This window comes from Leptonychotes weddellii, chromosome 13 (assembly GCF_054177405.1).
Source record: "Leptonychotes weddellii isolate Sample4059 chromosome 13, ASM5417740v2, whole genome shotgun sequence".
NCBI classification, from domain to species: Eukaryota; Metazoa; Chordata; class Mammalia; order Carnivora; family Phocidae; genus Leptonychotes; species Leptonychotes weddellii.
Genome location: NC_138381.1, coordinates 73,997,839 through 74,020,279, shown reverse-complemented (window position 1 = coordinate 74,020,279; position 22,441 = coordinate 73,997,839). Strand labels below are relative to the sequence as shown.

The 22,441-nt window shown below is 49.5% G+C and overlaps 2 protein-coding genes across 9 annotated transcripts in view; one reads left to right on the top strand and one right to left on the bottom strand.

Moving 5' to 3' along the window:
• The window catches only part of CUX2 (cut like homeobox 2), a 254,233-nt gene that overhangs the window by 193,408 nt on the left and 38,384 nt on the right, over window positions 1-22,441 (top strand). For 6 of the 7 annotated variants that reach the window (XM_081802221.1, XM_081802220.1, XM_081802224.1 and 3 more), the window contains 2 exons: window positions 1,249-1,327; window positions 19,714-19,848. In XM_081802221.1, coding sequence (XP_081658347.1) covers window positions 1,249-1,327; window positions 19,714-19,848 — 214 coding nt within the window. The remainder of the gene's footprint in view (window positions 1-1,248; window positions 1,328-19,713; window positions 19,849-22,441) is intronic. The other variant, XM_081802222.1, reaches the window with a different exon arrangement.
• Window positions 1-22,441, bottom strand: part of HVCN1 (hydrogen voltage gated channel 1) — a 542,590-nt gene that overhangs the window by 484,168 nt on the left and 35,981 nt on the right. The window lies entirely within an intron of this gene.

Below are 22,441 nucleotides of genomic sequence, written 5' to 3'. Positions count from 1 at the left end.
GTGGAGCTGGGATTTGAACCGAGGTGGCCTGGCTCCAAGGCTTGTGCCTTAGTTAGCCACTTCTATGAATGGACCGTCTCAGAATTGGCCCCTGTCATTTCTCCAAAATGATGTCACAAACAGGACTTAAAGTTGGGGCAACTCTCTTAGATTTGCCGATTCAACAGATTGTGTTGAGCACTTTCTGTGCACCAGACAGTGTACTCACAGAGCTCACATCAAGGGAAGGAACTTGAGAACAGACACTCCTCCAAGTGGCATCACTGGGATTGGTAAGAAAAGCCCACCTCTGAAAGAGAGAGACAGAGAGACAGACTCCCCATAGATCCATTGTTGAAGTTGGCACCAGAGGGAGAGGTATATCAATGTCAGGGAGAATAAAGATGTTCCAGTGCAAAGAAAGATACCCCGCCTAGAGTGTTCTTGAGGATGTAGGGACGGTGGCCTGTGGGTACTAGTGGCTCATGCCAACATGTGCTGGGGAGGCCCAGGACGATGCCAGGGGGACTGGCTACCAAGAGCCAGAACCAAGGGAGCTATGAGGCCAGAGCTTGGAATTCATAGCCAGGGGCAGAGAGGGATGAGATGGTGCTGAGCCCCAGAAATGTCTTGAGGAACTTCACTTGAGGAACATCATCTTAGTGAACGTCACTGGCAGAACGAAAAAGTCTGTGAGGAAGGGAACAAATGCATGAAGGTAGCTCTTCACCATGGGATTATCCAGCCATTTGTGTTGTCATCAGTCAGGAAGCATTTGTTGGGCTGTTTGACATCTCACGAGAGCTTTAACAATTTCTCTGTAATTTTCAGTGGCAAGAAATATTCCCCAGATGTGTCCCACTTTCCCCCAGAACATGTGTCATATCTGGATCTCCAGCATGACCCTTTCATAACAACAACAATAATAGCTGTTAACAACCTACTCTGTGCCAGGCCCGGTGCTAAGCACTTACATGTAGCATCATTCAGTCCCCAGAAGAGGCCCAGGAGGTAGGTTCTGTTTTCCCCCCATTTTCCAGATGAGGGAAACCTTAGTTAGATCAGAGAGGGCCAATGACATGCCCAAGGTCACACAGCTGGAATGCAGTGGAGCCAGGATTTGAACCTGGACTTTCTAACTCCATACTTTTGACCTTCATTTCCCCTCCTCCTCCCCCCATCCCATGTTTGCACATGTAGAAAATGATCATATTTCCTTGTAGACTCAGATGCCATGGTTACACATGACTCTCTCTCTTGTTTCCAAAGGTGGTGGCCCTTAGTAAGAGAAGTCAGGAGGCTGAGGCAGCTTTCCTGAGTGTTTACAAGCAATTGATTGAAGCACCAGGTAAGATACATTTGGGTTCCATAATTGGATAATTAATATCAAGGAAGAACCAGCCATTAGGTCGTTACACAGGGACCTCCCCACAAGGGGATCTAGGGACAAGCCAAGGATCCTGGGGAAGGCTGGGCCCTCCACAGGAGAGGGTTGTTGGGGGGTGGTGAGAGGGTCCACACCCAGTCTGGTGTGACATGTCCCCACACAGTTCCTCCATCCTCCCCCACCACCTTCCAGTGTTAGCCAGGAAGCTTTGGGGGGCTCCCACCTGGACCTTCTTGGGGAGCTGAGTGTCTTGCCTGCCAGAACCCCCACCCCATTGCTACAAAGGACAGATGGTGCCCAGTGCTCTCTGCCTGCTGAGGGCGCTGGAGGAAAGACCTCAAATGTTTCCCCAACATGACGCAGCCAACCTCAACCCAAAAGAACACATACTTATGACTCTCTTTACATAAAATATGAAGACAGACAAAAATTAATCTGTCGGCACTGTTCACAACGCCCAAAAGGGGGAAACAACCCAAATGTCCATCAATGGATGAATAGATAAATAAAATGTGGTACAATGGAATTAGGATTCAGCCATAAAAAGGAGTGAAGCGTTGACACCTGCTATAACATGGATGACCCTCACAGACATGATGCTGAGTGAAAGAAGCCAGACACGAAGGTCACATAATCTAAGACTCCACTTATATAGTATGTCCCAAATAGGCAAATCTAAAAGAGAGATATCAGATTGGTGGTGGGGGGTGGGGGGGTGGCGGTGACTGCTAATGGGTGTGGGGTCTCCTTTTAGGGGGATAAAAATGCTCTGAGACTAGATGGGGGTGGTGGTTGTGCAACTTCATGAATGTGCCAGATCCCACTGAACTGTTCACTTTAAAGTGGTAAATTATATGTTCTAAGAATTTCACCTCAACTAAAAAAAAAAAAAGTTAACCTGTGCTGTTAGAAGTCAAGAGAGTGGTTTCTTTTGGAGGGGGCGATAGTTCCCACAAGGGGTTTCTGGGGAACATAGATGCTGTTTCTTGATCTTGGTGTGGATTACACAGCTGTGAGTAGTTTGAAAACATTCACCTGTACCCCTAAGATACGTAGATGCACCTCTGTAAAAAAGTTTCCCTTTTCCAAAATGGCCCCTCCTCTGCCACCTTCTCATTTCTTGACTCAGAACAGGGAGCCCAGAGAGCTGTAAGTGATTTGCTTACAATGGTGGGGCTGGGAGGGGACCCTCTGTGCCAACTCCCTCCCAATCCTTTCTGGGGCTTTCCACACAGCTACAGGAATCAGTGCTATCTGGTGACTGGGGCTGGGGGGTTTATGAAGAAGAAAATGAAATCCCAACTAAGTCAAGTCATGGAGAAGGCAAAGTCATTTCTACTCAATGTCGAGGTCATTTCCAGGATCTTTGTGTTTGTGGGTGGGAAAGTCCCTCATTTCATCTGTCTTGGACAACTGGAGTGGCTTGAATAGTGTCCTCCCAAAATTCATGTCTACCCTGAACCTTGGAGTATGATACGCTTTAGAAGCAGGGTCTTTGCAGATGTGATTAGTTAAGGACCTTGAGATGAGACCATCTGGATACAGGGTGGACCCTAAATCCAATGACTAGTGTCCTTGTAAGAGGAAGAGAGAACACAGAGAAATACAGGGAAGAAGGCCTTGTGAAGACAGACACGGGTTGGAGTGATGTGACCACAAGCCAAGGAACACTTGAGGCCACCAGAAATGGGAAAAGACAAGCTCCCCGAGCTCTGTGAGCACGTCAAAGTTTGAAAAGCACTCGCCTGGTATAGCGGTTGTTCTACCCTCTGCATGTTACAGCCCCAGGGGAACAGGCCAACCAGCCCCCTTCACGGGGGTACCCAGAGGTTGAGTGTGACGCCTGAGGTCTCACAGCCAGGAGCAGTGGGGCTCAGGTCTCCACACGCTCAACAAATACATCCAGAGTGGCTGCACTGCGTCACAACTTGGCTACCCAGGGGAGCTCCTGTAACAACTTACCACGAACTGGGGGACTTCAAGCAACAGGTATTTATTGTCTCGTAGTTCTGGAGGCCAGAAATCCAAAATTAAGGTGTCCACAGAGCTGTGCTCCCTCTGAAGGTTCTAGAGGAGGGCTCTTCCTTACCTCTTCCAGCTTCTTGTGGCTCCAGGTGTCTCTTGGCTTGTGGCCACATCACTCCAGTCTTTGCCTCTGTCTTCACAGGGCCCCCTCCTCCCTGTGTCTGGGTCCCAAATCTCCAGCTCTTTTCTCTTATAAGGACACTAGTCATTGAATTTAGGACCCACCCAGATAATCCAGGGTGATCTTCTCCAGAGGATCCTTAACTGAATTACATCTGCCAAAGACCCTTTTCCCAAATAAGGTCACATTCACTGGCTCCACGCATTAGGACATGGATATATATTCAGGGGCCACCATTCAGCCCACTGCAGAGGGGTGTGCAGACTCCATCCTCTTTGCCCTGGTCCTACCCTCCGGTTCCCCACTCCCAGGAGGGCAGCATGCTGTGTGGGTCTTCTCAAGGAGGATGTTTGAGCAGTGAGAACAGCTGGGGTTGGACAGTATAGCCCTTGGGGCTCTATGCCCACCATGAGGACATGGCCCTGGGGCATGAGGCTGAGACAGCCATGTATGCAGCCCTGGCCATTGTCACCCTCCCTGAGGACCACACCAGGCATGTGGCTGAGAAGCCCTGTTCCTGGCAGGTGCTTTGCTTATATCTCTACTCTCATCAGAGTTATCTGGAAAAAAATAATTGGGAAAATAAACCCTCTTATTTACCATCAATTTTCAATCCTTACGGTCCCACAGGCTCAGCGACAAATGACATTGGAGAGTGACCCACAATAGACCCCAAAAATGTCTCCTAGGAGACCCCACACAAGGCTCCTCCTCTCACCCCATATACTTCCTCTGTAGCACCAGGGGGCAGCACTGAGACAGGCTTGTGGTTCCAGGCTCAGGTTGGAATCCTACCTGGACCACTTACTTGCTGGGTGACGGCAGATGAATTAATTGACCCCCTGAGTCCCCAGCCTCCTCTTGTATAAATTGGAGACTGAGCTACTCTCATCATCATGTATGTGTCTGGCTTCCCTAGAAGTGAAATGCTCTAAGCCTGGGACTGAATCATACTGAAATTGTATACCCAGAACCTGGTACACAGTAAGCACCTAATAATTTTTGAATGAATGAGAAATAAGACTCAGATACAGAAATGGGGGGAAGGTTATTTGAATGAAAGGGTGCTCTTTCAACTAGAGCCCTCTGCCTGTCACGTGTTTATTTACTCAGATAACATTTATTAAAGTGCCTGCCGTGTGCCTGGCACTTGCTAGACCCTGAGAACCTAGCCATGAGCCTGCAAATGCAGACACGGGTCCAGCCCACAGGGAGCTTGCATTCTGGTGGCCGAGGTGACCATGATCATCCCTCGAATAATCATTGCTCATGACAAACCTAGGGGAGCACCGGCAAGTCTAGTGCTTGAGCGTGAGGAGAGGCTACGGCCCCTGCTTAGAAAAGAGTCATTAATTCTGGGGTTCACCGTGAAACCTTCATCTTTCTGGAGATAGGGCTGATAACACAGTCACAGGGCCAGAGTGCCAGCCAGGGACTGTGAGAGTTCTCAAGACCGGTGCAGAGCTTTCCAGAAGGTCCTCATGCCCTCCGGCCCCTCCCCGCAAAGGGGTTGTTCCAAGTCTGGTGCTGACTCCACGCATCTGATTTCGCAACTCTGCTCCCCAGAAATGGAGAGGCGGGGGAGACGTATGTCCCTAGCTATCACTGAGTTGGAGAACAAGGAGCCTTAACTGATGGAGACAGACCGTTCGAACGGCCCCTTTAGGGGCTCTAATTCATTTTCGAGACATTTAAGAATAACAAAATGTTTTAATGATTTCTTAGGGGAATTAGGAAGACATATTTTTGTTCTCATTAAATTTTATCCTCAGACACAAGAACCAAATGTCAGATGTGGTTTTGGTGCTTGGAGCTCCCCTGCGCACTCTCCCCCACCCCCCCCGCCAACACACACACACACACACTGCTCCAACCCCCTCCAGAAAAATAACACTCCTGGAAAATTTGCCAGGATGCACACTCTCCTGTTTTTATATTTCTTGACAGGCAAATTATTTGTCGAAATACTTTCCACCCCCCTCCAAAGCCACGCAAGTCCTGATTCAACATTTTTGTTTTGAATGACTGCTGCCAACACAAATCTTTGGCAGAGAGTGCGATATGGCGTGATGGCTCAGCAAGTATTTTGATAAGTGTGCAGCCTGTATGTCTGTAATTACGAAAGAAAACCGTAAATCTTTTGGATATTGTTCACACAGATGTGGCGTGAAGTGAGAAAAAAAGCAGTAAAACGTGTTAAAAGCATAATTAATGTCATTGTTGTGGAGGATGATTTGATTTAAACCTTTCTGACTTCTGTATCGGTGACGGCTGATTTCTTTATCGCACTCGCAGTCACTAGGTACCGACCCGAGCCTCACAAAGCTAACTTGTTAACTGAGTGATTAGTTAAAGGTAAAAGGGAGTGGGGGGTGGATTTGAAGGAAAGAAAGAAAAAATGAAAAAAAAGGAAACAAGGAGAGAGCAAGTAAGAGAGCAGGCAGAGGAGGACTGCTGAAGAGATAAGAAGAGAGAGGTGAGTGCCCCCAGAATGGTTTTTTCTGCTTTACTTTGGTTTTTAAAAATCCAGCGCAGGAGACGGCAACTCCTGACAGGCGTTTCTCTCCCTGCTTCTTCTTTCAGGAGGCAAAGCTGGTCAGCTTAGGTGCTCGAGCTGCAGAGTCAGACACAGCGGGGTAGGACTCTCAGTTTGGTGGTTTTGAGCTGTGTGACCTTAGGCAGGGGCCCGAACCTCTCTGAGGTCTGATTTCTATGTCTTTAGCAGAGGGATAATAATAGAAGCTACTCGCTATTTGACATGAAGACTCACTCTGCTAGGCGTGAAAGCATTTGGCAGGGTCTAATAACCAGCAGCCCATTGCAAAGCTGACATCAGAGTGTAAGTTAAATGGATCACAAGGGTTTACTGCTGATCTCACAAGGTTCTGTCAGTTATCGAGCACATGGGGTGAGCAGTTTAGGCAACAGGGTTACTGAGTCTGGAATAGGAAAATGCTTTATGGTATTTCGGGTTTTAATTTTTTTCTCCCCAATTATAAAAGTCACATATGCATGCTGTCAACTTCAGAAAATACAGAAAAGTAGAAAGAAGGAGAGAGAACTCCCTACTAGAGAAGCAATGGGAACACTGTTTTTCTTTCTGATCTTTTCCCTACGTACTTCTTCAAAACGGTGGTTCATTCTGCTTGTACCATTTTGAATCATCCTTCCTTTTACCCAACACGAGCATAGGTATTTCCCTGTGTGATTAAAAATCCTGAGTAACTTTGGTTCATTGTGTGCAATGGTCTCGTGTGGCTGTGCTGTAATTTGCTGGACCCCCTCTCCAACGTTGGGCATTTAGGGTGCTCAGGAATGAGCAGCTTATTCGTACTGTGCTGTAGTTCTGAAGACAAGGAAGAAAACTTGGGAAAGAAAATAGATTGTAGCCATGCATTGGCCCCAAACCCAGGATCAGTGGTCAGAAAGAATAAACATTTTTTTTCTCCTTGTTGATTTATTTTGTACTCATTCATTTGTAATACTAAATATCTTTTCATATGTTATGAACCACTCATATTCTTTTGTGACTCAGTGGTTTATGTGTCTGTAGCCCATTTTAATATCAAAGAGATCACTTTCTTATTGATTTGTAGACACTCTTTGTATATTAAAGATAATAGCCTTTGTCCTGGTAAACGTGTCTCGTATCTTCTCCCCTAGTTTGCTTTTTGTTTATAATGTCTCTTGTATGTGGTACATAGCAGGCATTAAAAAAATATTTGCAGAAAGTAGGAATTCTTACCAAACCTTTGCTTTTATGGCTTCTGGATTTCATGTCATATTTTTAAAAACCCCTTCTTGCTTGAAAGTTATAGGGGTTTTTTAGTACTTTTGTGACCTTAATTTTTAAAAATAATGAATCTTTGATGGAAGTGTAGTGAGGGAGGTTAAGAATTTAGCTTTGCTTTTGTCCCAAATGACTAGTTCTACCGCCATCTAGTGGATAAGCCACCTTCCCAAATATAGGAAATAAGGATTTTAGTATAATGAGAAACTCTTGTTTCTGTTTGCTCTCACTTCCTTCCCTTTCTCCCTGAATATGCCTCTGCTCACTTGATCCTGTAGGGAACAAGGCCAGATTTTCCCGAAGATGGTACTTAACTTTAGAAGGCGTTACACCACCATCTCCCCTGCCAGAAGCACTCTCTCCCCATGGCCGCCAGTCTAACGTTCACCTGGTAACCAAGGACTGGGGGAAGATGAAGTGAAAGCATCTGGCATGATGCTGGTACCCAGTAGGTGCTCAATGCACGGCTGTTCCCTTTCAGAAGGAAAGCCGGGCATGTCAACTGTGACTTTTCATCAGTTCATTCTGAGCACCTACTAGAGCTGAGCCCTGTGGGAACTGAAGCCTGAGCCTTCCTCTGCCCTCAGAGACTCGGAGTCTGGCAGGGACAACATGACCCAAAGTCAGATGGCCAGAACACCCAGCAGAAAAAGGGCTCCGAGGCTAGACAGCCAGAGGGGGCGCCTCAGAGAAGTCAGGCTTTGAATGTGGTTCTAAGCATAAGCTGCTATCCTTGCGGGGCTGTTTGTGGGGTGCTGTCAGGCAGTGCACGCAGCCCCTTACAGAAATAAGTTTGTGATCCCCACAGCCCCCTTGACAGTAAATAAGCTGTCCTACTGTGCAGCTGAGAAAATGTAGGCTCGGAGAGATCAAGTCACTTGCCCGAGGTCACACAGCAGAGAGGCAGTAGAGTCTGAATCTTAACCCCTGGCTCCTAAACTACACGCAGGTTCAATTTAAAAAGTGAAAGGATTTGGACAAAACCATTGGACGTTTGGCCTCCAAAAAGAGTGACAAACAGCTAAGGGTCTTTGTTGCCAGTAGGTTGAGAGGTTCTAAACTAAGAGGATGAGCCCTTTGCTGAAATGCAGGTGTGTTACCCAGAAGAGGAACAAGTGAACCCCCCTAGCTAAGAACTCCTCGTTCTCCCAGCTCAAGCCTCCAAATTCAGGGAGCAGAGTGATATCAGGATGAGCACTAGCAGGACCCCAGGCCAGCGGGCCTCCTACAGAGCAGGCCAATCCCTGTCCTGCCATTGTGCTTCCCTTACCATTCTTCGCTTTTCTGCTCCTCAGTTTCCCCATTACAAAATATGGATAGTGATCTTAGCTAATTATAGGCCAGTTGGGTGGATTCAGTGAGAGTGGAGAACATTGAGCATGGTGCCTGGTATAGAGTAGCGGCCCCATGCAATTCATTAGACAAATACTGTTCGCTGGACACTCCACTCACCACCAGGAGCACAATGTGAAGCAAAACACACTGTTGCTGCCTGCCTGGCATGTTCTGTGAAACTCCGTATATGGGAACTTTATTTGTACTATAACGGACATGGCTTTGAACCCGGGTTCTGGGTGACCCTGAGTAGCTGGTTCTGCCTCTCAGCCTGTTCCCTGGTCTAGAAAAGCACACTTACCTCCTGGTACCTCGGAGAGGAGTAATCATGGTGCAGAGCATAGAAGGCCCTCTGAGTGTCTGGCACCTAGTAAGTGCTCAGTAAACAGTCCCCACAGCTATGTTGGTGTTGTTGCATTACCACCACCACCCCTTGCCAAGAAGGAAGACCTTCCCCAGCCCCTCTGCCCATGCTTCAGCCAGAAGACCCCCCGGAGCAGCCGGTCCTGGCAATGGAGGGAAGAGCGGGTGGGCGGACACATGGCTCACGGCTGTGCGTAAGGGCCCCACACCCCATCTGCTCTCGAAAAGTTAAGATTAAAGGATCAGAGTTAGTCTCGCTGCCACCGTCAATAGCCCGAGCCTCCCACCCATGCAGGCGCCTGGAGCCTGGGCCCAGATGGGAGAAGGCTTCTGTCTCAAAGATATTTTGGAGGGGCGCACGCATACTTCTGCATATATGTGTTTCTAAACAGCCTCTCGGACAGCCTTCGCGACTCCAGCTTTCCTAAAAAAGCTCTGAATGCCACTTTCCTTCAGATGGACACAGTGGGAGGAATGAGACAGCTTTTCCTAGCTCCCCGGCTCCCCCCCTCCCACCCAACCCCATAGACACTTTTTGAAAAAACACCAACAGCATCAGCTAGTGGTGGAAGAGGGAATAGACGATGTTTTACCCATCTCTGACAGTGCCTTTGTAAAGCCTGGTGTGGTATTAAAATATTACAAATCCGTTGGCAGTATTCTCTAAGGGGTTAGATCCAATGTAACCAAAATGAATTAGTCATTTTATTAAGCAGTGTATGCATAAAGAGCAGGTTGGTGGCTGTAAGACAAAGGCACTGCGCTTCCTGACAATGTCCCCCCTCCCTGCACTCCCACCAGGACCTGCCACCTCGGATGGTTCATATTTGATCTTCCGTGTCTGCCAGCGTGCTCAATTAATCCAAAAGATTTGTTGTAGTCAAACAACAATTGTGATTTGGGGTCCCCTGTTTGGGGCTTTTCACTTAGGTTGGATCCAAAGCCCTTTGATTCCCACTGCCACTGCCCTCGTCTATGTATCGACTGTGTGTCTGCTTGCAGGAGTGAAGTGGGGGAGTCCCGCTCATGGCTCTGGGCATGGAAAGGTTTCCGCTGGAAGTGCTGAGCCCGGCAGAACCCTAGGCTTCCTGGCTCCAGATGGGGAGGTGCAGGGATGTTTTGTCACTTCTCCTGACACCAGGATAGGAGGCTTGCCAGACACCAGAGTGGGAACATGGGTCACTTTGGAGGTTGGGGGCTTGGTGGGACATGGCACTTCCCTTCGTGGGTCACCTGACACGGGGAACAGCCTCGGTGTACCTGGCACAGCAGTGAAATCTTTGAACACATTGCGTGCTGGGTGTCACCTTTATGCTTCCTTCTAGGTAAAGTTTCAGTCCAGTGCTAGAACATCTTAAACACCTATAGGATACCTGAGAGTCTCCCCCTTTAGCCAAGGGAGAGCCAGCCTCGGGCTCCCAGTCTTAGGTAACAAGAGAGTCTAACTAGAATTTAATAACATCAGTTATCACCCAACATGGGGCTTGAACTCACGACCCTGAGATCCAGAGCTGCACACTCTCCCGACTGAGCCAGCCAGGCAGCCCCTCTTTGTGTTTATTTTTACAGTTTAAAGCACCTTCTATTTATGATACAGGATCCCAATTATCTATTTACAATAATGTGACAAAATTTTCCTTTAAAATATTTTTGAGTTAAAAAGTACTGAGTCACATAAGGACAAATGTCACGTTGGTAATCTTTTAGGGGCAGGTGGATACAGCAGAAGTTGTGAAGTGAGCATGCCAGTGTCTGGCATTTGGGCTGTACTGGGTTCAAATTCAGCTCTGCCTTGTTCTAGGTTGGTGGCCTTGAACAAATGGCTTCCCTTTGCTAGGCCTCAGTTTTCTCCTCTGGAAGATGGGGATGCAACCATCTCTCACATGATTTGATTGTTTTGATGATTAAATGAGATGTAGATATATGCAAAGTAGCTGGCATATGTGAGTGGGGGGAATATGAAGAAATGTCAGTTCCCTGGAGCTTTTGGCTCAAGACACTGGATGGGGGTCTTATCTACCCCATGCCCTAGTTTCCCAGATATGGGTGCCCCACCTGCTCCAGGATTGATGGTAGCTGGAGTTTTGGGAGCAAAGACTGGAAAAGAGTGGTTATGGGCCAGAGCCTGCTCTGAACCCAACTTCCACCCTTGGTGGCAACACCCAGACCAGCCTACAGGGAAGGGAGGTGAAGCTGGCACCAAAAGTCCCCAGACATTGCCAGCCTCTCTCAGCCCCACATCCTCATCTGTAAAATGGGTCCGTTGTTGTGAAGATGGAGCTAAGTTTTGTTTCTGGGACAGTAATTGGGGGGAGGGGGGGCTGGTCACAAGGTTCCACCACCCTTTCTTGGTCTGGTGGGGGCTGTTTATCCTGGTGCTTCCTGTGTCTAGATTATTCTCTCTCTCACCCCCTGCTAGCTCCCTCATCTCCTTCAAGGCTCTGTTCAAATGTCACCTCCTTCAAGAAGCTTTCCCTGGGGCACCTCAGTGGCTCAGTCGGTTAAACGTCTGCCTTCGGCTCGGGTCATGATCCCAGGGTCCTGGGATCGAGCCCCGCATCGGGCTGCCTGCTCCGCGGGAAGCCTGCTTCTCCCTCTCCCACTCCCCCTGCTTGTGTTCCCTCTCTCGCTGTGTCTCTCTCTGTCAAATAAATAAATAAAATCTTAAAAAAAAAAAAAAAAGGAAGCGTTCCCTGACCAGCCTGCCTTCATTAGCACCATTCCCTCCACCACACATGTCAGGCCACTCTCTGCCCTGGCCCTGCCTTCTTTTTCTTCTCTACCCCCTTACTCCCATTGGTTTATTTGTCCTTTATCCATCTGTCCTCTCTAGAGTATCAACTCCAGGAAGGCAGAAATCCCCTCTTATTCACTGCTCTATCTCCAGGGCCCAGAAACCTCCCTGGCACACAGCAGATACTCAGAAAATATTTGGCAACTGAAGTAATGGTGTCTGGCACATAGTAGGTGTTCGGTAAAAACGTGCTGGTGAATAAGTGACAGCATTAGGGACTGTATTTGCTTCCTGTTGCTGCTATAACCAGCGACCACAGATTAGAAGCTTAACACAACCCACATTTACTGAGCACCTACTATGTAAAAGGCCAGAGCAGGGCCCCAAGGCGAAAGGGAAGACTGAGGAACAAAAGCAAGACGTCCCCCCAGTTCCCCATGACTGTCAGGCCCTCTGAGAAACCTCTTCCAAACATTTTAAAGATCTGTTGTCACTTCTCTCTCTTTCAATTTGTGTTTGTAAGAGCAGCCAGTGACATTTAGCTGATGGATCGATTAATGCTGTTGGACAAAGTAAGCGGGAAACCCTTGGATTTGCCAGCCGCCACAGCCGAGCATTTTACCTGTGTGTGATTTGGCAAATCTTCCAGCCGTCTGGATGCTAGTCATTTTTTTCCTCCCTAACTCAGCCCCCGGCAATATAGCTCAGGGCTCCGTGAGTTTCTCCCAGATAGGGGAAGTGGGAAGAAATGAGTTTCCCACATACTGTAAAAGCTAAGAATTCCCACTATGCACCAGTAGGGAGGAAATAAAGGGTGGAAAATGCCCGGGGAAGTAAGAGACCATCATTGTTGTATACTTTTCAGAGCAGGGACCCTACTCGACCCATAGCCCAATGCCTCAGTAGTTGCAGAGGTTAAAAATGCGGTAGAGTGAGAGCCCAGGACCTGCTGCTTTCTCTTACACAACGGGCTTATTCTCTGGATGCCAGGTGAGATGGGTGCAGCAGGAGAGAAGTAGGTTAGACTTGAGTGAGGACTTCCTTCCTATGGGACTTGGAGTCTTGGCAGCTCCTCAGTCCTGCCTCTCTCACAGTTGGTATCCAGTCAGTTATCATGTGTTATGGTTTGAATTGTGTGCCCCAGAAACATATGTGGAGGTCCTAACCTCTGGTACCCTCATTTAGAAAGAGGGTTTTTGCAGATGTAATCAAGTTAAGAAGAGGTCATCAGGTGGACCCTAATTCAGTATGCTGGTGTCCTTATAAGAAGAGGAGAGAGACACACAGAGAAGTCCATGTGATAACAGAGCCAAAGCCAAGAAACAATGGCCAAGGAACGCCAAGGATTGCCAGTAACACCAGAAGCTGGGAGGAAGGCGTGGAGCAGATGGGGAGAGCACAGCTCTGTTGGCAGACTTTGGACTTGTGTCCTCCAGAGCATGGTGTATTCGTTTTCTGGGGCTGCCATACCAAATTACCACAAACTAGATAGTTTGAAACCATGGAAATTTACTCTCCATTCTGGAGGCCAGAAGTCCAAAATCAAAGTGCTGTCAGGGTCGGTTCCTTCTGGAGACTCCGAGGGAGAACCTGTTCCAGTCCCCTGTCCTACCTCTGGTGGTGGCCGGCCATCCTTGATGGCAGACGCATCACTTGAGTCTCTGCCTCCGTCTTTGCAGGGACTTCTCTGTGTGTCTCTCTGTGCCGTCTCCTCTTCTTAAAAGGACACCAGTCATTGGATTAGTGAACCCCAATCCAGTTGACCTCATCTTAATTTGATTCCTTCTGCAAAGACCCTGTTTCTAAATAAGGTCAAGTTCCGAAGTTCTGGATGGACATGAATTTCAGGGAACACTATTCAACCTAGGACACTGCACCCCATCAGTTCTTCCTGTCTACCTCTTGAATCTGAGCACTCTCCAGCCGCCTCCCTGATCCCAGCATCGCAGCTCAGACAGTCCCAGTAGCCTCCCCTCTGGCTCCCTCTACAGCTCGTTTCTCACACAGCAGCTTGGATGAGCCTTTGAAAAAAAGCGAAATAGAACCCGTGTCACTCACTTCCCACTGCCCTTAGGATAAATCCCATCCCCACCCACATCACCTGACTGGGATGTCAGTTACACACAGACAAGGCACCACCGTGCCCCCCACAGATGCTCAACAAACTCGTGCGGAGCGAAGCCTGTACATGGACTCCTCGGTCCCTCTGTGAGCTCTGCCCACTCCAGACTCCTCAATGGAAAGTGCCAGCACCACACCACGGGTTTCACATCCACAGACTCTGGATTCTAGCAGCAGCTCCACAGGGGAGCCACCATGGCTGTCCCCATTTTACAGATGGGAAAACTGAGGGTCCAAGAGGAGAAAGAGTAGTCACATGTTGGTTTTGGTCCTGTGGAAGCAGGCAGATGCCAAGACGGCATTAGACAGGCAAGAGGTTTATTGGGGGAGGTGCCTGTGGCGGATGAAGGAGAGGGAGAGGAGGAGGCAGGGAGAGCCTTTAGATGGCAATGCTGGTCCCAACCTGGGGGTGAGGGGAAGAAGGAAGCTTGGTGGGAAGACCCTCAGACTGCCGTGCAGCTCTGGGAAAGTCTCGGCGAGGCTGACAGGCGGTGCCGAAGCAAGGTGTGCTCGTCTGCTCAGGCTGGTCTGACAATACCACAGACCAGGTGGCCTAAACAACAGAAATGTATCTCTCACAGTTCTGGAGGCTGGAAGTCCAAGATCAAGGTGCCAGCAGGCTGGTTTCTGGTGAGGGCTCTCCTCCCAGCTTGCAGATGGCTGCCTTCGCTGCCTTCACAGGGCCTTTCTCTGTGCACGTGCAGAGAGAGTTCTGGTGTTTTATTCTTCATATAAGGACACCGGTCCTAGAGGATTAGAGGCCCTGTCTCCAAATACGGCCGCATCAGGGGGTTAGGGCTTTAATACATGGATTTGGAGAGACACAGTTCAGTCCATGATACAAGGGTTGCCTGTCCCAGCACCGTCAGGAGTGGCCCTGCTCCGCACCCCCTGACATGCTCGGTTGGGCTGGGAGCAGCCCCAGACAGGCGTGGCCTGAGCTAACACTACAGTAGATCAGAAGTACAGCCCTGCTGTGTCACGGACCCCTTGCAGGAGTTTCCACGGCTGCCACAAGTCGTAATGATAAGCGTAGGGCAACACTCACTTCGAGTCTGCTGGGTGCCAGGCACCGTTACGGGGCTCAGCATCTCAGGGGATCCCTGCACAGCCGTAAGCATTAGGTCCTGCTGTCCCCATTTTACCAACGGGGAAACTGAGACACACAGAGCCTAAGTGACTTTCTCTGGAGATGTCACAGCAGGGAACTGACCCTCAGTCTCCCAGCCTGGCCCCCTCCCCCTCTGTCTGAGGGTGGTTTGGGAATTCATAACATTTGCACCCCTTGTGTCAAGCTAGCCTGTGAAGGTCTCTAATCTTTCTGCCAAGCATCCCGGCTCTAAGGGATAGGCCCAGGGCCAAAAGCACTCACTTTGACAGGACCCCACCCCTATCTGATTGACATCCAGTGTTGATATGCCTGTAATAGGAATTTGAACGGAGAGCCCAGGGAGGTCTGGTGCTCTGTCCAAGGCCACACAGCAAGCTGACAGCAAGGCCAAGGAACAGAGCCATCAGTCTCAGGCTCCTGGCCTAATAGTAAAAAATCCCCGTGTCCTGCCTCAAGGCAGCTTGGCCCACTACAAAGAATCACCTGGCACCCTGAGTTCAAATCCCACCTCTGCCGCTTCTGAGCTATGTGACCTTGGGCACATGGCATCTCTTCTCTGGGCCTTCATTTTCTTGTCTGGAAAATGGAGACTAGCAACATCTACCTTACTGGGCCTTACCTTGGGGAAATGACTTCACCCTGCCCCTTTATGCCTCAGTTCCCCCATCTGTAAAATGGGGACACAACAGTACCTACCTCATAGTGCTGTGGTGAAGACTGTAGGAATTCTAATTCATGTAAAGTGCTTTTGGTTGTTAGATTCAGTCACGGTTTGACTTTGGCTGAGTCATCTGAATACCCCCTGACACCTTCTCCCTCAAATCGGGGAACCAGGAAGGAAGTATGGGAAGAAGAGGCCCAAGGACCTATCTCAGTCCTGCCACCAACTTGCTGGCGGACTTCAGGGAAGTCACAGGACCCCACTTTTCCCCCTCTGTGCACTGGGGACCCTTTTGGTCCCTCCCCAGTATGACTTTCCACGCTGGAATTTTTGGGTCCCAGAGTGGAGTTCAAAGCAGGATTATTAGATTCTGGATCTCCTGGGGACTGATGAGAATACATGAGGCCATACCTGATCCCGAGATTCCGCAGAGCATCACCAAGCAGACAGCCGGCCTCCAGATCACCACAGGACCAGGCATGCTGCCTCCCCTCACATAATAGCAGCCTTATCACACTTACCAAACCCAGCTATGCACCTAGCACCATGCAGATCTCTGTGTTCTCGCATCCAGACGTCATAACGTGGCCCCATTTTACAGATGAGAAAATGGAGGCTCTGAGAGGTTAACTAACTGTCCAAAGTTATTGGCCAGTCTGGAGCCAGAGCTGGCCCCAGCAGCCCTTGAATCATATTGCCTCTGTTGGTATCTTTTTTAATCTTTCCAATAATAATTCCTGGGAATTAGAAACTGCTGTAGGTCTCCCACTGTATTAGCGGGGAAACGAGGCTCACGGCTCCTTGAGATTTGGATCCAGAGCAGGGCTTCAGCTTCTGTGAGCTTAACCACTATCTTCTACCCTGTACCAGCAAATGAAGGCAAAAAACGGGAGCCTTGGAATTGCTAGACCTCTATCAAAAAAAAAAGTAGCAGGGATCCAGTCAACCCTGTTCCTCCAACCTCTCCAGAGGCCCACCTAAAGGCAGCTCGCCCTGGACAGAGTGCGCAAGGCGGCAAGGAGTGGCCCACAGCGCCTCCGAGCAGAGTGAAGGAGTGAAGCGTCAATCCCTGATCCCTGGAAATGAGGTGGATGATACCCTTTATCACCCAAGTGTAATCGTTCGGCTTATTTGGGCTCGTGGCCAGCGAGCCCCCAAGCCACGAGCTGGATCTTTTCCACCTCCTTGGAACCGGAGTGAGCCCTCCATGGCCCGCTCAGAGCTGCACCCTCCCGTGTTTATCTAACTTCCCTGACCCTGGCAAGTGCTCGTGGCCTTTCTCTTCCTTTCTGAAAAACCAGGACACAATAGGAAGCGTTTCCTTGAACTTATTAAAAAATCCAGACTTGTAAATTAATTTGTCCGTGTTGTACAAAGGCAGTGCAGATGGACTCATTAGCATGCACACAACAAATAATTATAGATGAATTTTTAGCTGGCCTGCCTAATGCGCTTGCTGGGTTAATTATGTCAATGTATAATTACATCAGCCCGGGGAGACATAATGGCATACCCCGCTGAGCAGGCCCTGCCTAATGACGGGGCATGGGGCGAGTGCTGACAGAGGGAAGACAGCAGCGTTCCCGCGCACCTGCTTACCTCGGCACAAACGCCCATTGTCAGAGTATCCCGCCACCTAAACAAACAGACAGGAGGAGAGGGATAAAACGCAGAGGCGACCTTGTTCCAGCCGGACCTGAAGGCTCCTGTATGTAGACACTGCCCCATTTCTTCCAGCAGCAGATGTTTATTGGGTCAGATTGCATGTTGGACTTCATTCACCCACAAGGGGTCCAGTCGGGAGCAAAAACAGATGCAGTCCCAGCCCTGCCTTGTGGAGTTTGCAGACCAGTGGGTGTTAATTAGGTAGGCTTGCCAATCAATGAAAATTGTAAGTACAATGAGCGCTGTAAAGGAAAGTTGCTGGCAGCTGGGAGAGCTCAGATGGAGGAATGACTGACTGGTCAAGGCAGGCTTCCTGGAAGAAGTGGCATTTGAGTTGCAATATGAAAGGTGATTAAGCATTAACTAGCAGAAAGAGGTTAAAGGAGAAGACAAGGTGTTCCTGGCAGTGGCTCTTGCCCAGACAAAGGCTCCAGGGTAGAAAGGTGCTTTTGAGGAACTAAGAGTAAGCCAGTGTGACTGGAGCTCAGAAAGGCAGGAATAGCCAGGGTTTCCATTTGTTCCAAGGTGACCAAATGCCAGGCGCTGTATTGAGCACTTTATATGTATGGATCCTCATCCCAGCCCTATGAGGTTGGTACTTTTATGGTGAGGCACAGAGAGGTAGAGTTGTTTGCCAGAGTCACACAGCAGTCCTGAAAAACAAGTATAGATTAGACCAGGACCCAGGATCCATGCTACATGGACCAGACCCAGTCCCCTTGGTCTGGAGCAAGGAGGCCCTGGCTTTCCTGGGTCCCCATGAACACCCACCTGGGCCGCTTGGGTGGAAATGTCCACACCTCTGGGTTAGGAAGCCTTTGTGGCATCTGAGAAAGAGACCCAGACTTGAACTTCACCTCCGCCCTTCAGCAAGTCACCTGGCTTCTCTGAGCTGGTTTCCTCATCTGTGAAAATGAGTTGAATCCAAGCCAGCCTCCAGGGGATGCTGGGAGCATCATGGGAACCCATTTTCATGAACAGCTTTGTAACCTAAAAGAGGTCATACAAACCTCTGGCATTATCCAGGTGTTCTTAGTACCTGCCCACAGTTGGGAACTGGGGAGAGGTACCTGGAAGAACTGCTGGAATCTAGATCTGAAGGAAGAGGAAGGTCTTACTAGATGGGGGGGGGCACGGAGGGGGGCAGGGAGGGGACATAATTCCATGCAGAAGGACCTACAGATTCCTCATCTTTTAGCTATTGAGAAATTGGGAGGTATCTTACATCCAGGTATGTATTTCACCCCCAGAAAAGCCATTATTTAATCAACCACACATGGGGGCACATGGGTGGCTCAGTCAGTTGGGCGTCTACCTTTGGCTCAGGTCATGATCCCAGAGTCCAGTTTCCCTACTCAGTGGAGAGTGCCTCTCCCTCTCTTCGCCTTCTGCCCCTTCCCCCTCTTATGCACTCTCTCTCTCTCTCTCTAATAAATAAATAAATAAAATATATATATATATTTTTTTAAGATTTTATTTATTTTTGACAGAGAGAGAGAGCACAAGCAGGGGGAACAGCAGAGAAAGAGGGAGAAGCAGACTCCCTGCTGAGCAAGGAACTCGATGCGGGGCTCGATCCCAGGACCCTGAGATCATGACCCTAGCCGAAGGCAGACGCTTAACCATCTGAGCCACCCAGGCGCCCCAAAATATATATATTTTAAAATAGACCATGCATGTAACAAATGATGGTGTGTTGGTCCAGGTCCATTGAGAAGCACCCCAAGGATTAGATAGATAGAGAGAGAGAGAGAGAGAGAGAGAGAGAGAGAGAGAGATAGATAGATGATAGATAGATAGAATTGAGGAAATGCAGGGGAAGGAAAATAGGGAGGGAGGTGGGAGAGGTGTCGGAGGAAGAAGAGGTAAGGAACTGGGTGGAAGCATCCAGACGGTTTAGTCTGGACCATCTGTACAGTGCTGGGCAGGCCTTGGAGGAGTCGTTGGTCCTCAGAGCAGTCCTGTGCCCCTCAGGAGTCAGCCCCATCCCCAGCTGCCTGCAGGTCTGTGTGGGAAGGCCAGGGGGAAGGCTGACCTCAGACTGATGGTTGTCAGAGTGGGGTCCTTGTTTACACACACCTCCTGTGGTTGGTGGCATACAAGACACAGTCTCAGGGCCACCACGGATGGCACCATAGAATCCAGAAAATGCAGTTATTGTGACAGTTATTGTTGTTATTATTCCCAGTGGGCAAGACACCCATATCCATGGGGATGGCACACACTCCCCTGAGCAGGTCCCTGAAGAAGGCTGCTCCCTCACAAAGCAGAAATTCCACATTGCTCTCCTAAGCCGTCAGAGCAACTCCAGAAGGCTCTTGTGGATGGTCCCCTCCACTCCCTGTAGAGCGGCCTCAGCCTGGGCAGCCCTCAGCCCTCAGGGCCCCCACCACTCCTGGGCTCCTCTCTCTGTGTGTGCAGACCCTGTGCCTGTGTTTGAAGCGACGCGCAGCCTAGACGACAGACTGCAGCCCCCCAGCTTCGACCCCAGTGGGCAGCCGCGGCGAGACCTCCACACTTCGTGGAAGAGGCACCCCGAGCTCCTTGGCCCCAAAGGTACTAATAAGGCCTTATGGGATGTCCATCGTAAACAAATGGGCTGTGGATCTTGGCCACCTTTGGAGGGGTGGGGGTGGCGGCAGCAAGGAGCTCAACTTTATCATCTTAGATGTAGGATGGCTTATGGTTCACCACTGCTGAAACAACCCAACCGCAAATCCCAGAAGTCTGAAGTATTTGAAGGGTGGGAGGTGGGAGGGGATGCTCCATGTCCCCTGCTGCGATTCTGCCGTCTTTGACACATGACACCCAGAGTCATGGTGACTGTCACAACCGGCTGACAGGCAGAGAAAAAGTGTGGAGGATCATACCGAAGTTTATGGCTCCAGGCTCAGAAGTGGCACACGTCACTTCCAGCCACATCCCAGTGACCAAAACTCCATCACGTGGCCACACCCAGCTGCAAGGGAGCCGGGGAAGTACAGTCTGACCATGTGCCCAACAAGGGAGGGAAACAGGATGTGGTGAGCACAGCACTGTTTCAGTATCAAATGAGACAAGTCAGGAAACTGGGAGAGCTAAAAATAGAGTTCAGATATACGTATATTATGATAATTAAAAGCAAGGAAATGATGGACAAAATTCGGCTTTGTGGTTACCTCTGGCAGGTGAGGTAGGAGGTCTCCGTGGGGAGGAGCAAATCTGCACGTGAAAGCTCTTGGTAACCATCTGAGTCTTGGGTGTTCATTGAGCTGCAAGCCAGGCACTGTCATAGGCACCAGTGACATATCTGGGAACAAAACAGACAAAAATCCCTGTCCTCGTGGCACTGACCTTCTAGAGGGAAAGGCTGACTGTCAACCAATAAATGTTAAACATACAGTATTTCAGGTGGTAAGAAAGGCTTTGGGGGGAAAATGAAGCAGAGAAGAGGGGAAGAGTCTAAGGAATAAATGAGGAGAATTTACCTCAAAAGTCAGCGAGATTACCTTCTTTTTTTTTGGTAAAGTGCCAGGAGAGTAAATACCTCAGACTTTGCCGGCCACACATTTTCTGTCACGACTGCTCAACTCTGTGTGGAAAAAAGCCATAGAACATAGGTAAATGAGTGGGTGTGGTTGTGTTCCAATAAAACTTTATAGACAAAACAGGTGATGGGCCAGTTTTGGCCCAAGGGCTGTCATTGCAGATCCCTGGTCTATCTCCTGGAGATAATGGGCTGAGGCCTGCCAAATCAAAGTTTGACTGCTCTGGCACACTCCCCAATTCACAGCTCCCTCCCTACCTCCCAGTGCCTAGTGAGCACCTACTGTATGCCTGGTCCTTGGCAGAGTCCTCTGGGGAAGATTTATGGTGACTAAAATACACCACTTTGCCAGCTCTGTTCCTGTACCCAGAATGCCCTTCCAGCCTCCCTGACAAGCCAGCTCATATACAGATGGCTCTGTGCAGTCTCTGAGGTCCCTTTAGGGTTTGAACTTCCCTCTATCAGAATAATGGCAGTTGTGGGAACCGCCACTTCAGAGCATTTGCGCTGCGCCATGTGCCTTTCACACGGCTTCCCACTGTCCCCTGGTATCAACCTTCTAAGGTGTCACTGGCCCCATTTGACAAGCAGGGAAACTGAGTCTCAGAGGCAGTGGGCTGCCAACAGGGATTCAAACCAAGGGCTCTTGACCTTGGCCCTGGGCTGTGTCTCTCCGTGAGTGCTGTGCTTCGTGATGGTCAAACCTTGTTTGTTTATTCACTGCTGTGGCCTCAGCCCCGGCAACGTTCCCTCTGTGTGTGTGTGTGTGTGTGTGTGCGCACGCGCACCTGCGTGAGAACAAGCCAGGCCCTGAACACTCTGTCAGGCCCTCAAGGGACTCACTCTACAAACTGCCCAGCTCTGCACTCACCGCAGGTGACAGGACAGAACGTAATGGAGTCAGTCGGACCCAAGGTCAGGAGCCCAGATTTTGGAATTCTTGAGACATTCACCCTCGATGGCCGGCCCCTGAGCACCCTTTCTCCTCGTGACAAATTGAGTGCCAAAGACACACACTGAACCCCTGAAGGAGCCACCACGGGTCTGCAAAGCTGGACCCAATGTGGGCCCTGCCCAGGGGCACCCGCAGGTGCAGTGGGCTATGACTGAGCATCTGAGTGTGTGCCGTCACCTACAGTTACCCCATGACCCAGCAGTTTCACTCCTAGGTATCTACTCCAAAGAACTAAGAACAGGTGCTCAAACAAACACATGTACAAAAATGTTCACAGTAGCACTATTCACAACAGCCAAAGGTGGAAACAATCCAGATGTCTATCAGCAGATGAATGGAAAAACAAAATGTGGCCTGTCCATGAAATGGAATATTATTTAACCATAAAAACGAGTAAACGAGTGACGGTCTGATCCATGCTACAACCTGGATGAACCTCGAAAACATTTTGCTAAGTGAAAGAAACCAGAGGGGCGCCTGGGTGGCTCAGTTGGTTAAGCGACTGCCTTCGGCTCAGGTCATGATCCTGGAGTCCCGGGATCGAGTCCCGCATCGGGCTCCCTGCTCGGCAGGGAGTCTGCTTCTCCCTCTGACCCTCCTCCCTCTCATGCTCTCTGTCTCTCATTCTCTCTCTCAAATAAATAAATAAAATCTTTAAAAAAAAAAAA